The sequence below is a fragment of the Neomonachus schauinslandi genome, chromosome 16 (assembly GCF_002201575.2).
Source record: "Neomonachus schauinslandi chromosome 16, ASM220157v2, whole genome shotgun sequence".
NCBI lineage: Eukaryota > Metazoa > Chordata > Mammalia > Carnivora > Phocidae > Neomonachus > Neomonachus schauinslandi.
In genome coordinates this window covers 52,486,382-52,500,059 of record NC_058418.1, presented here as the reverse complement: position 1 = coordinate 52,500,059, position 13,678 = coordinate 52,486,382, and the positions used below count along the sequence as shown (strand labels likewise).

Sequence of the window (13,678 nt, the reverse complement as noted above, 5' to 3'; positions counted from 1 at the left end):
CATCTCTGTCTGTGTGGCACTCTGTGCCTGTCTCATATTGTCTCCCCAGCTTATACCCCACCTCTCCCCGTCCACTTACCTGCCTTCCTGCCTACTAGTCTCATTCCTGTCCCTCTTTTCCTCTCAGATATCTGCATCTAGGGGCAAATGCCCAGACCTATTTACTCTCTTTTTCCAATCTTCCAGTGAAGGAGATGTGGTCCCAGGAGGCTGTTCTCACTCACCCTTGATTCCTGCTGCCCTGGCCAGCCTGGGTCTGAGTCCCCACCACCCACCATTCCTGACTCCTGAATTCCCCCCCACTCTGATCTTGTGTTCTTTTTAGCTGCTGTCCATGGTTGACCCCCTTTGCACCCTGGGGACCCTTCCCTGGGACTCTGTGTAAGAACCTTGACATGAGTGGCCCATGGCCCCATGCTGGGTCCTGCCTGTCATGGTCTAGGAGCCAAGCTGCCCCATGGTCCCCTCACTTTCAAGTCAGGCTTGACAAAACTTCCAGGCTTCCTGGGATCAGCCCCCTCCTCCAAGCGCCTCAGTGAAGAATCCTAGCTCCCAGGGCCCATTCTGGGTTTAGGCATTTACAGAGCCCCCCTGCCCCAATTCCCCCCCTTGTCTGGGTTTAAATAGGTGTCAGAATTAGCCTGGCTAATTCTGAAAACTTGTACCTTCGGGGACCCGTGGGTCATACCACTTCCCTCTCTGCTTATCACAGCCCTCCCAAAGCCTCACCCCCTTCTGCAACCCAATCTGAAGCCTATCTCAGAATCTGCCAGCCCCCAGAGTCTTGGTGCCATGGTCTGAGGTCACACCATGAACAGCTAACATGTATCAAGCAGGACCTCCAGACACAGAGCTGTGCACTCTGTGTGTATTCATCAGAGGTACTCAGAAGTACCTCTGTTGTTCTATTGTAGGTCCATTATAAAGCTAAGAATAGTGAGGCTCAGAAAGGGTAAGCTCCTTGCCCAAGGCCACACAGCTGGGAAGTGACAATGATGAGACCTGAACCTCGGTTTGCCTATGGTCAGAGGGACTAGCAGATGCAGTGCTGCTGGCTTTGGAGATGGAAGAAGGGGTCACAATTCAACAAACTGGGTACCTCTGGAAGATGGAAAAGGCTAGGGAGCAGACCATCCCCTAGAGGCTCCAGAAGGAACCAGGCCTGCCCACACCTTGATACTAGCCCAGTAAGATGCATTTTGGACTTCTCACCTTCATAACTAGAGGATGATAGATTTGTACTGGCTTCAGCCATTAGTTTGGTGATAATTTGTACAGCAGCCATAGGAAATGAACACAGATTTTGGTCTCATCCCCTACCCTGTGGCGTTCCCACCGGGCAGACAGGACTGAGTTTGGATCCAGTTTCCTACTTTCTGGCTGTGCCCAGCTGAGCCAGAGTGTTCTTTTCTAACAAATGTTTACCAAACGTGGACCACATGCCAGTAGCTGGTCTGGAGGAGGGTCTCAGCACAGTGACCCTCCCTGAGCCTGATGTTCCTAGTGGGGAGGTCAGTAGCCCAGCTTCTAGGATTGGTATGAAGACTGATTCATTCAACAAAAGCTGGTTTAGCATCTATCATATGCCAGGCATTGCTTTCAGATAAAGCTCAAAGAAGGTACTCAAAATAGGAGAATATAGGGCACCTGGGTGGCTCAGGCAGTTAAGCGGCTGCCTTCGGCTCAGGTTGTGATCCCAGGGTCTTGGGACTGAGTCCCACACTGGGCTCCTTGCTCAGCGGGGAGCCTGCTTCTCCCTCTGCCCCTTCCCCTGCTTGTGCTTGCTCTCCCCCATCCCTGTGTCAAATAAATAAATAAAATCTTTAAAAAATAGGAGAATACAGTTGCCGGTTCTATAGCCCTTACTCTGCATGTATAAACTCATTTAATCCTCCTAAAGACCCTATGTGGCGTGGTGCTGTCACTCCCCTGTGCTGAGGGAGCCCAGAGAGGCTAAGGAATTTGCAGAGGGTCACCCAGGTAGTGCGTGGCTGGTGGCATCTGTGCCCAGGCAGTCTCATTCCAGAGCCGTGTTCATGCCCTCCACGTTCTATTTCTCAGCCCTGTGGAGCTGGCTCCTGCTGTGTCCCTTCATCTCAGTCCCGACCCCTGATACCCTTCCACTTCCCATCAACCAGGCACTTGCCTAGCCGTGACCATGATCCCTCCCTAAGGTGTCCCCTTCCCTTTGTCACAGGTGCTGGCCAGAGTGTGGCCTGTGACGGCCTCAATGCCACCATGCACTGCGGCTCAGGGGAGGTCATCCAGATCCAGGACGCCTTCTATGGGCGCCAGACTCCCCATTATTGCACCCAGGGTGCTGCAGGCCCCTCTGAGGAGGAATGCAGCTGGGCCAGCATCAAGGACAAAGTGGCAGGTAAGACTCAAGGACAGCTCTGGCTGTGGGGAAAGGGCAGTTCCTGGGGTCCCGAACCCAGCCAAGGGGTCTGGAAGGTTTGAAAAACCTTCGTATCTGGGCCTCCCACATTAGGAAAACGGGCCAGTCTCTGCCCACAGCACCATATAGGGAAGCAAGGAGGCCGTGGCTCACCCCCTCACCCAACAGCAAACCCACCTGGATGGGCCAGGGGGGCATTTTGCTCCCCACTCCACTTGGGTGTAAGAAACACTGCTTTCTTTTTTTAAATTTCTAAATACTCCAAACATACATTATATATATTATATAAAAATACTTCAGTGAACTCCCATAGACTCACTACCCATCGTTGTTAAATCCTAACATTATGCCATATTTGCTTAATGTCCCCTCATTAGAGCAGTGAGTATGGCTTTAAATTTCCTATTATCCACTTTGATACAGGTACCAGTTTATTTGTTTAATCTCTTGTATAACTATACTGTGATGTGTCTCTTTCTCTGTTGAGAGTTGAATGGGTTCTGTCTTAATCCTCGCTGTTATGAATAATGCTGAAACACACATTCCTGGTGGCATCTCTTATTCATGTGGGAGAGTTTCTCCATGGCTTTGTTTTTCTAAATCAGATTAAATCTGCCTCTAAGCTGCATTTGCCTGGTGACAGGGGTTGTTTCAGGGATGATGGGGGCTCCCTGCACCCTCCTGGGGGTCTACTGTCCAGGACACAGGGGGCCCCCTCCTCTCTGCTGTGGTTAGTAGTGTCAGGCCTACAAGGTGCCAGGAAGAGAGGTGGTCTGTTACTTCTAGGCCAAAGGAGGACACAGCAGTCTATGCCCAAGCTGGAAGCTCTGGGGCCTCAGGCTGAATCTCCCTACATGTGCCTCTCAGCAACTCACTGAGGGGTTCTGCCTCCACCCAAAGGCCCCATGAGGATTCAGGGAGGAATGCCCTGTACTCCCAGAACCTGCCAAGCAGCCTCATCCCCAGTTTAGGGAAGTGTGCCGCGTCTCCCTGGGAAAGTGATTTGTTCTTCTCCCCTCCACGTCTGGCCCACATTGTCCCTGGTCCCTTTAGAGCAGGTTCGGGGGAAGGAAATACTGAAATCAGCCACTTGGCTCCCACCCACTCTCCTTGTTGCTCTGGCATCCCTGAGGCTGTGGTCCCTCTGAGGGGGAAAGGCCTGGGCTGGGTGGGCTGAAGGATGTGCCTCCTTCATGGCGGCCTGAGTCCCCCTTCAGGGGACTGAATGGGCTACTTCCGCAAGGGCCCAGGTGCAAGTTTCCAAACTTTGCAGCCACACCCCAGAGAGCACCTTGGAGAGGAGCCCTGCATCCTTCTGGGAAGGATCAGAGGAACAGAGTTGGGCAGGATCCCACGGTAATCTGTTTGTATGTAAGTGTCACACTCACTCATTCATTGTCAGTTGGTCAATAAACATTCATTGAGCCCAACATTGTGCCAGGCTCTAACCTGGGGTCTGTCGATAAAGGGATGAATCAAACAGTCTGTTTTTCAAAGAGCTGGCAGTCTAATGGGGAGACAGATATGGATACAAGCAATCACCTAGCACTGTGCTCAATGCCACAACAGATAGGAGCAACGGTGCTATGTATTTACTCATGCAAAAGTTATTTTTCACCTGCTATGTGCTGGGTATTGTTCTGTGTACTGGAGTGGAGATACAGCAGCGAACAAAAACAAAACAAAACACTCCCTCTCTCTTGGAGATTGTAGTCTAGTGCTGGGGTACAGAACTCTGATTGACGAGTGTATCAAGCTAGGTCCCATTAGGAAAACAGAAACCAAGCCAGGTCTTTCAGCAGAGGAAATTGAACACAGGGAACTGATTACCCAGCATGGAAATGCTGAGAAGTCAAAGAGGGGATAATGATACAAACCTGAGATTAGCAGCAATGGAAAGCCACTGCCACCCCTAAGGGCCAGAGGGACAACTGGAGGGGATGGTCTTACCAAAATCAGAAGTCAGGGCCATCCAGTGGGTACTGGAATCATGGTGGAGGCTGCCCTTGGAAGCGAGGACCATGAGGGAGGGCCTGTCCAGAGGAAGCTGCAGTCAGAGAGAGGATGAAAAGATAGGATGAAAAGAACTCTGCCCTCTTATGTCTTCCTGTCTGGGATAGGCAGAGGTATGGCCCCAAGATTTGCCACCCTAATCCCTGGAACTCTGGGTATGATGAGATACCATACCTGTGAATATGTTAATTTACATGGCAAAGGGACTTTGCAGATGCAATTGTGGCTCCTAATCTGGATTATCCAAGTGGGCACAATTTAACCACACGATCCCTTAAAAACAAAGAAATTTCTTTGGCTAGAAGCCAGAGATGGGGCTGATGGAGAAATCAGAGTTCAAGTGTCAGACAGATCCAATACCCCATTGCTGGCTCTGAGATAACAGAGGGCCATGCACAAGGACTAGAGAATAGCCTCTAGGAGCTAAGGGTGGGTCCCAGCTGACATCCAGCATGGAAATGGGAGCTCAGTCCTACAACCAGGCAGCACTTGCCTGTCCTTCTCCTAGGCTTCTCTGTAGGCATGTAACTCATCTGCTTGGGCAGGAGGGAGAGGTGTTGGGATGACATGAGTTTCTGGCCTGGGCTCTCCATGCTTCTCCTTCCTGTGGGCACCTGGACAGGATTCCCGATCTTTCGCCTCCTTGACAGTTCTCTAAATGTAAGTTCCCACTTTAGGCCATCTGACTGGATGCTACTGGACCAGTGCTTCCCAAAGTGGGGTGTCTGGGCCAGCAGCATCAGCATCATCTGGGAGCTTGTTAGAAAAGTAAATTCTTACACTGCCCACCCCCCATGTCAACTGACTCAGAAGCACTGGGGGTGGGGTCTAGAAATCTGTGTCTTCCAGAGCCCTCCAGGAGATTCTGGTGTATTCTAAGATTTGAGAACCCTTGTGCTGGACCCTGAGCTGCTTGAGGGAAAGAATCCTACTTCTCTCTCCCCCTAGTACCTAGGTCAGTGTCTGGTCTTCAGTGGATACCAGCAGATATTCACTGGGTGGAGGGTGGGTGAATGAATGAATGAATGAATGAGAGGTCATTCATCTCAGTCTGAACCTGTCCCTTTTCATCCTTCACACTGTTCCTACTCCTGCTGGGATTCGGGCACTTCCCAGGCCAGTGCCAGGGGCTGCAAGTATGCCAGGTGGCAGCAGATGGGACCTACTTTGGAGACCTGTGCCCCACCCAGGGCAGCTACCTGTGGGTGCATTACCAGTGCCAGGAAGGTGAGTCCCCAGCTTGCCTGGACATGGGAATTCCCTCATTTCCACATCAGGTCCAGCCCCACTTGGAGCAGAGAGATCTGTGCGCTAAGAGACTTCCTCACTCACAGATGATTCCCTGCAACCTGACCTCCCCACCTGGCCTAGCCTCATGGGGTGAAGGGTTTGAGGCTCCTATTGCAGAAATGAGCTGTCAAGCCAGAAGTTAAAAATATATTTATTTTTTAACTCCCAGGACCCTTCAAATTAAATTTCATGGCGTGACCCAATAAACACATCAGACAAGACCAACATTGCTTGACTGAAAGAAGTCAAAAGATGTCTTGCTACCATACCCCATACCCACTCAACCACCATCCTGCCCATAGGCTGCATTTTAGAACACACAGGGACTTCTAAAAACTACAAATTTTGAAAGCCATAAAAATAACCCATATTATTACACTTTATAAAAGTTTTATAAGTCAAGAAGGAAGAATTCCTCCCTTCAATTCTACAGTCCTACTCTCCTTAAGGAAACCACTGTTAAATGTTTAGAATAAATTCTCTGCTTTTCAAACTGTTTTCATAGACATGACTGTGTATGAATGTATATACGTAAAATATAATCATGTTAAATATGTTAGTTTACAGCTCAACTTTTTTTTACTTAATAATATATCCTAGACATCTCTCCCAGTCACTACCTTATTCTTTTAATGGCTGCATAGTATCCCATCATAAGATTATGTCAAAATTTATTGGACCAGTTCCCTGCTGATGGATATTTAGGTTTCTTCTGACTTTTTGTTGTTAAGTATCACTCTGCAGTGCTCATTCTTGTGCATATATCTTGACATGCGCCTGATTATTTTTAGAGGAGAGATCCCTAGTAGAGGGAATGCTGGGTCATAGGGTATATGCTTTTTTACACTCCAAAATGGCTGCATTGATTTACATTCCCATTAGTAGCATACACGAACGCCACTTTCCCCTATGCCATTGTCCAGGGAATTAGTCACAACGGCACCTTCTATTGAGAGCATGAGAGATGGTGCAGGGAGCTCTAAAGGGAAGAAGTGAGTCAGGGAATGTTGGGGTCCCCAGGGGCCATCCAAGAGAGCAGGGTCCATGTAGGAGGGAGGACCACACAGAGACGAGGAGAGGACAGGTTTCCCCAGCACCATTAGTTTACTAGACACCCTTCGGCGGAGTTAGAGTGAGCGGGATGTCTTCATTCTGTTTTCTGGGAAGAAGAGGCCATGTGTTTTGGCAGTGCTTTCCATTTGGTGGTTTTGCTAAAGGACAAATGGTGCCCTTTGGAGATCTGCCAGTCACAGTGTGGCTGTCATTGGACCAATGCATTGCTTAGGGCAGCGGGTGTACTGGGTCTGGAGACCCCAGACAAAATTTTCTGCTCCAACTGTGATTTCAAATATCCTGCCCCCCTGTGAACCTGTGTGTTCTGATCACAGTGTTTCTGATTTGTAAAAGGAGAGACTTTATCCAGCATCCCTGTGCCCCCCGCCACAGTGCCCGGAAGGGCCTAGCCATGGTCCGTGTTTCCTCAGGTAGCTGTGAATCAGGACGGCGACAATGTTCGGAGCAGCTCAGGAAAGTCCTTTTCATTTGTATTCATCTCCTATCTTTTCCTTCCTTGTTTGTGCTTGGAAACTGAAAGATTATGCTGCACAATTAGCCCAGGGCTGCATGAAGCCCCAGCAAATTCTACTCCCCTCCCCATCCTCCATGCTAACTTTGAAAGCTCAGGTTTTATAGAATTTAATGTGCACTAAATGGCTTACAATGAATCATTGGCCACCTTAGCCAAGTAGATTTTCCTAAAGGTGCTTTGCCTTTTGTCTTTTTAAACATGATAAAATACATTTAGACAATCAATAGAATCCTGGTTAAATAAATTAGAGTACATTGTGCAGCTATTACAAAGAACAAGGCAGCTCTAACTGAATTCATACAGAACAATCTCCAAGATACAGTAAGTGAAAAAAGTGGAAGGTGTCAAATAGTGAATATACATCCTGCACCGTTTGTACAAATAGGAAAGTATGTATGTGCTTGGGAGTGTGTAGACATCCCTGGAAGTGACCCTGGATACTGTTAACAATGATTGCCTCTGAAGGAGGGAAGGGAGGCTTTCTTTTCACTCTGTACCCTTTATACATTTCAAATTCTGTACCTTGGTCACCTATTACCTATGAATTAAAAATAAAATTCAAAAGAACTTTAAAAAGTAAAAATAAAATTTAAAAAACTTTAAAAGCCTCACCTGATGATGAAGGACAGGTGGATATAAGAGAGTAGGTTTTAAACAGAAGCATGCAATTTTGCTTTCTGATGGCACACAGCATTTTCCTTTTTGATCTGCAGGCCTGCAGCTGATGGTGTCCAATGAAAGTTTCATCTTTGAAAATGTCACCATCTCCCTCACATGGCTCCTCTCTCCCTTCACTGGAAATCTGTCATGTATAATTAGTACAGGAGATGGCCACACTTTCAATCCCTACTACCCCCCCAGGTAAGAGGAATCTCTGAGACTTAAGTCAGGATGTATCTATCAGTTTCTGCTGCATAACAAAACATCCCAAAACTTAGTAGCTTACAATAATATTATTTCTCTTGGTTCTTTGGATCAGCTAAGTGGCTTTGCTTATCTGGGCCAGCTTAGCTGGGGGTGAATGGCCTCAGAAGTCCTCACTTCCATGTCTGGTGGCTAGCTGAATGTTGGCTAGCAGTGTGTGTTGCTCATAACCCAAGAGGCTAGCCTAGCCTCACAGACATGGTGTCTGAGGGTTTCTAGTAGCAAGTGAGAACAAAGCCTAATGTGCAAGCATTTCTCAAATCTCTACTTGTGTCACATTTTCTAATGTCTCATTGGCCAAAGCAAGTTCTATGGCCAAGCCCAGCTTCAACAGGTGGAGAAATGGACTCCACCTGTTGATGGAAGGAATGGCAGAGCCACAATACCAAGGGGCATACATACAGGAATGGGAGAAGTGGCATTCACAGGTTTTCTCATGATGGAGTCCACATGAAGTGATGAAGAGCTGGGTCCTTATGGCTTGGCTCTGGATAGAATCTCTCCTGGGTCACTGCCCAAGGAGTCGGTAATGAGGTGAAGAAGATGCTCACCTGGGTGTGGGAATGTTTTCTGTTGGCAAGAATAATAAAAAATAAGAGTAGCAACGTTAAAAACAGTCCAGCCAAGCAGCTTTCACATATAATCTCACATATAATCTCATTTAATCCTCACTGCAACCCTATCCAATAGAATAGCCACCCGCCACATGAGCTACTGAACACTTGAAATGTGGCAGGTCTTAAGATATGCTGTAAATGTAAAATACACGTGGGATTTTGAAGATTTAGCTCCCCCCCAACTTCCTGTAAAAAATGTAAAATATCTCACTAATTTTTTTATATTGATTACATGTTGAAATGAAAGTATTTTGGATATATTGGGTTAAAGAAAATTATTATATATATATATGTATATATATATATATAATAATTTTCTCTATTCTTACTTTTTCAATGTGGCTATCAAAACATACACACATGTGGCTCACACTGTATTTCTATTGGACAGTGCTGAGCTAGGTAATTATTATCTTGTTTTTATAGACAAAGCAACTGAGGCTCAGAGGGGTTATAGTGGCATTGCCCAAGCCATGCAGCTAGAGAGTGGCAGCATGGTGATGCAAACCAGGACTGGCTGGCGTCAAAGCTGAGGCTCTGAAGCCCCAGTGGATTATACAGCATGTGGCATCAGGGCCTGAAGGCCCTACTCTGAATCCTCTAGGGGAGCAGAGCCTTCCCAATCTGATAGAGGCTGAACCTGGTTCATAACATTTCAAAGTCCTACCTGGGCCTGGGGTAAGCTCCATTCTGCTCTGCTGGGTACCTGAGAATGTTCCAGAATTTTCAGATCCTCATTGGGTTTGGAGGCTTCTTATAGGGGTCCTCAGTTCAACATGAATCCCCAGGGAAATCATGGAGGCCCATAGTCCCTCTCCTTACTCCACAACATCTGCAGCTCTAGCTTTTTGGAGCTAGAGGTTCTGAATCCAGCCCTGTGCATGCTCGGCATTGAGGGAAGCCCTGGGTGGGGTGGGGCCAAGAGGGGGCCAGTCCTGTCCATGGCCCAAATCTGCTCCGGTGAGTGCTGGTTTCAAACCCAATGGTCTTTTGAGGTCTCACGCATCCTGCCATTATGTCAAAATAAAATGGCATGTCCAGAAGCCAAGGTTCTAATCCCAGCTGCTGCTAACATGTGTGAGACAATCCCTGGTCTTGGGTTTCCATTTCCTTCCCTCTTGCATTTATATTTATGACTGCCTTGGTTGTTTCATGGAGTAAAACGAGACATTACATGTGTAGATGCTTTGGGGAAGAAAATGTTTAAGTGACATAAATACCCATGGCCTTGTTCTGCAGGTTTCTTCCTTGCTACCATTTCATTGGTAAAACAACAAATGCTCAGCTACACAATCTTCCGGCTCCCAAATTTTAAACAACTTGCATTTGGCATTAGTCAAAATTGACTGTCGGTAGCCCTGCTAAGACCTTTAGTTAAACAAGGACATTCCAGTAATAAACAAACAGTAGCTAAAAACTGGAGAAAATGGGACAAAATGCTAGTATTTGTCAACTCTGGATGGTGAGGTGAAGGGTGTTTGTTATCTTGTGGTCTGCAGACTCTGTGATGAAAGTTTTTGATAATTGAAGAGAAACAATAATCAGTGTTTTACATTTGCAATCCCTCTGGGCATTAGCTCAAAGCCAAAGCCACTGGCATTTTCTTTCTTTCCAAAAGAAGTAGTGGTGATACCCTCTGCCATCACTCCTCTCAAACAATCCAATTTCATCTATTTTAAAAACTTGTTGGACTTTGAAACTACCTGCCCACCTTCTTCTATCATTTTTGTTAACTTTGGGAGATACATTTCTGATGCTTTCTTATCAGCACCAGCAGCCTCAGCCAGAATTTTAGAAATGGCATGAATTTTAAGTATACAGAAGTCACATACCTTGTGTGAACATCACTGTGCTTTTCTTTCATGTATTTGTACAGAACCCTGCTTTTGCTTAACTCCTTGTTAAGCTAAAATGTAAATCAGACACTTCAGCTCTGTTGTAGACAAATAGCATGAGCTGATTGGGGAGAATCCAATCTCAAACAGAAACAGCATAATAAAAGTCAAAGGATTTCTCCTTGAGAAGCTCCTTCTCGCCTTGCATTCCCCATGTCTTGTGTTCATTTGAACGTCAGGCTGTTTTGCTTTACTGTTTGCTGTGGGAAACTGTCTATGTTTCTGAAATTGATCACGCGCCTTATGGAACAATTTGCTAAGGTGAAATTTGTCCTTGTCCCGCGTTGGGTAACTCAGCGCCACCTACAGACATATCCGGGGATTGCCGTCATTCTTGAGTCTATTCAGAGCTGCCCCTGCACACAACTGAGTCTGCAAGGGGGTACTTCCCAGGAAATCGGTAATTCTCAAGACAACACAAAATTTAGGGTGACCTAGATGTACAGAATTTTGGGAGGCTCAGAGGAATTATGTGGGAGGTGATGGTCACAAAGGACTGAAGTCTTTCGGGGGAATCAGGCAGGAGGAGTGGTGGTAGAGAAAGGGAGGTCATGGATGTGAAGGGGCGTGGCCTCCTCACATAACTTCGAGCGTCTTATTACAACGGTAGTTCAGGGGTGTGTGGGAAAAATGAAAGATGATGCTGGAAAACTCAAAAGAGGTCTGCTGATGAAGAGCCTTGATGCCAGCCAGTTTAGAGAAATTGTTTTTAGAATATGTAATTTGGATACCAGGAAACTGATTTGTGGGGCAACAGGTTTCCTGGGGGGTACAAGGATGGAGCAGGGGCAAAAGTTGGACTGGGATGCACTAGCAACACAGGCCCCTCCAATCTCCACAGAGAACTCTAGAGCTGGGACCTGTCTTGATTGAGGCAAGAGAGTGAAACTTTGTACCCTGGCACTGGGCAGCCCTTGGAGGCAAGATGGCATCTTGAGGGAGGCAGCTCCCTTTGGCTAAGGGGAATTCCTGGAGATGGATTCAGGTGTGAGCCCTCTGGCACTAACACGCCAGAGTGTTGGGGGGATGCAGACCTTGGTCTTGAAGGATAGACTCTCGGTGACATGCATCCACTACAGAGGATATATAAGAATCTTCAGGCCATTCAGGTACATGACCTGTGATTGTTAATATTATTGCAAGTATTGCTAATAGTGGCTTGGTAATTTAAGGACTAAATGGGACTACAAAGAAGAAAAGAACTGGCACAGAGTTGATTCTCAAAAATGGGTAACTGTTGCCATTACATTCATATTACATAGAAGTAGGCACTACTTTTATTTTTAAGAGGCTAAGTGGCATAAATGTCATCCTATTATAAAAATAAAACTACAATATTTGAGTCTATTACATGCCAGGTACTTACTCAGCCATGGTCTCATGTAAACCTTAGAATGACCCAGCCAGGAATGGCTCTTGCCTCATTGTATGGACAAGGGCACTGAGACATTAGGTTATACAGGTGACTGATGGGAGTCCTGGAGACCTCACTTCCAGCTTCCTACCCTCTCCATTCCACCACACTGCCCGATCTGGTCAGAGGGCCTTGTCCACCAAGCTGGCTAGCAACCTGTGAGTGACATTAACAAAACGACACGGACCTTGGTATTCTTAACAATTATACATTATGAGCAAAGATAAAAAATGTGAGCTTCCTTCTCCATTTTCTTTCTTTTTAAAGAAAAGCTGCATCCCATTAATGTTAACTACCCAGCAGCATGTACAAATCAGTGAGTGGCAGTATCTTAAACTAATTTTTATATTTTTTATTGAAGCATAGATACATGCAAAAAATGCACAAAAAGACACAGCTCAGTTAATTTTTACACAGTGAACACACCCATGTAACCAGCACTCAGATCAAGAAATAAAACACGACCTGTCTCCCAGGAATCCTCCTCAGGCCCCCAAGGGTACTGATTCCTACCACTATCAATCAGTGCAACCTGTTTGCAACTTCTATAAATGGAATCATAAAATGTATTCTCTTTTGTGTTTGACATCTGTTCAATAGTGCCTTTTTGAGATTTATCCATATTGTTGTGTATAATTATGATTTCTTTTTTCTCATTCCTGTATACCATTCCATTGTATGGACATTCCTCAGTTTACTTATCCATTCTAGTGTTGATAGGCCTTTGGGGTGGTTTCCCATTTGGGCAATTACAAATTGTGCAGCTGTGAACATTTGAGCACAAGTCTTTTGTGCACACATGTACACATTTCTGTTGGGTTTGCACCCAGGAGTGGAATTGCCGGCTCACAGCATCATAACAAAATGTTTAGTTGTTGCCTCTGTTGCTTTGTACTCTGAGCGTATCTTCCCTTTGTTGGCAGCAGTTTCTAAAACGACTTTGTTGTCTTCTCCCTTGGGTGGGCTCACTGGAGACAGATCAGGAAAAATCCATTTCTCTGCCTTTTAGTCCTGGGCAATTTCAGTTGGCAGCAGAGTTCAGAGAATGGAATGAGTTGCTTCTTCCAGGCAGATCCCTGAAAAATAGCCCAGATTTTGCTATTCAAAACCATCCTTCACATTTCTCTAAAGAGTAATATTTTCTTGTTCTGAAATCTACATAGTCTGATATTAATAAAGCCTTATCAAGCATTTTTTCATTAGTGTTTGCTGGTGAAGCTTCTATACTTGTACTTTTAACATATCTTTATCATTATATTTAAAGTAGACTTCTTGTAGACAATCTTTGGTTGAGTCTTGGTTTTTTAAAATTCCATCTGGCACAATAATTTTTGTGTTTAGACCATTTACAAGTAATGTAATTATTGATATAGTTAGATTTAGGTCTACTATATTTAGTTATTTGTTTTCTCTTTGCCCTTCTGTTTATTTTCCCTCTGTTCCTCTCCCTTCTTGTCTTCTTTTGGAGTATTTGAATATTTTTAGTATCCCATTTTAACATATCTATCAGCTTTTTTGGTTCTCTTTATTACTTTTTTA

At 45.8% G+C, this 13,678-nt stretch overlaps 1 protein-coding gene across 1 annotated transcript in view; it reads left to right on the top strand.

The window, feature by feature from the left end:
- PKD1L2 (polycystin 1 like 2) overlaps positions 1–13,678 on the top strand; it is an 88,036-nt gene that overhangs the window by 3,048 nt on the left and 71,310 nt on the right. The window contains 3 exon segments of the mRNA XM_021705319.1: positions 2,198–2,377; positions 5,528–5,638; positions 8,003–8,150. Coding sequence (XP_021560994.1) covers positions 2,198–2,377; positions 5,528–5,638; positions 8,003–8,150 — 439 coding nt within the window.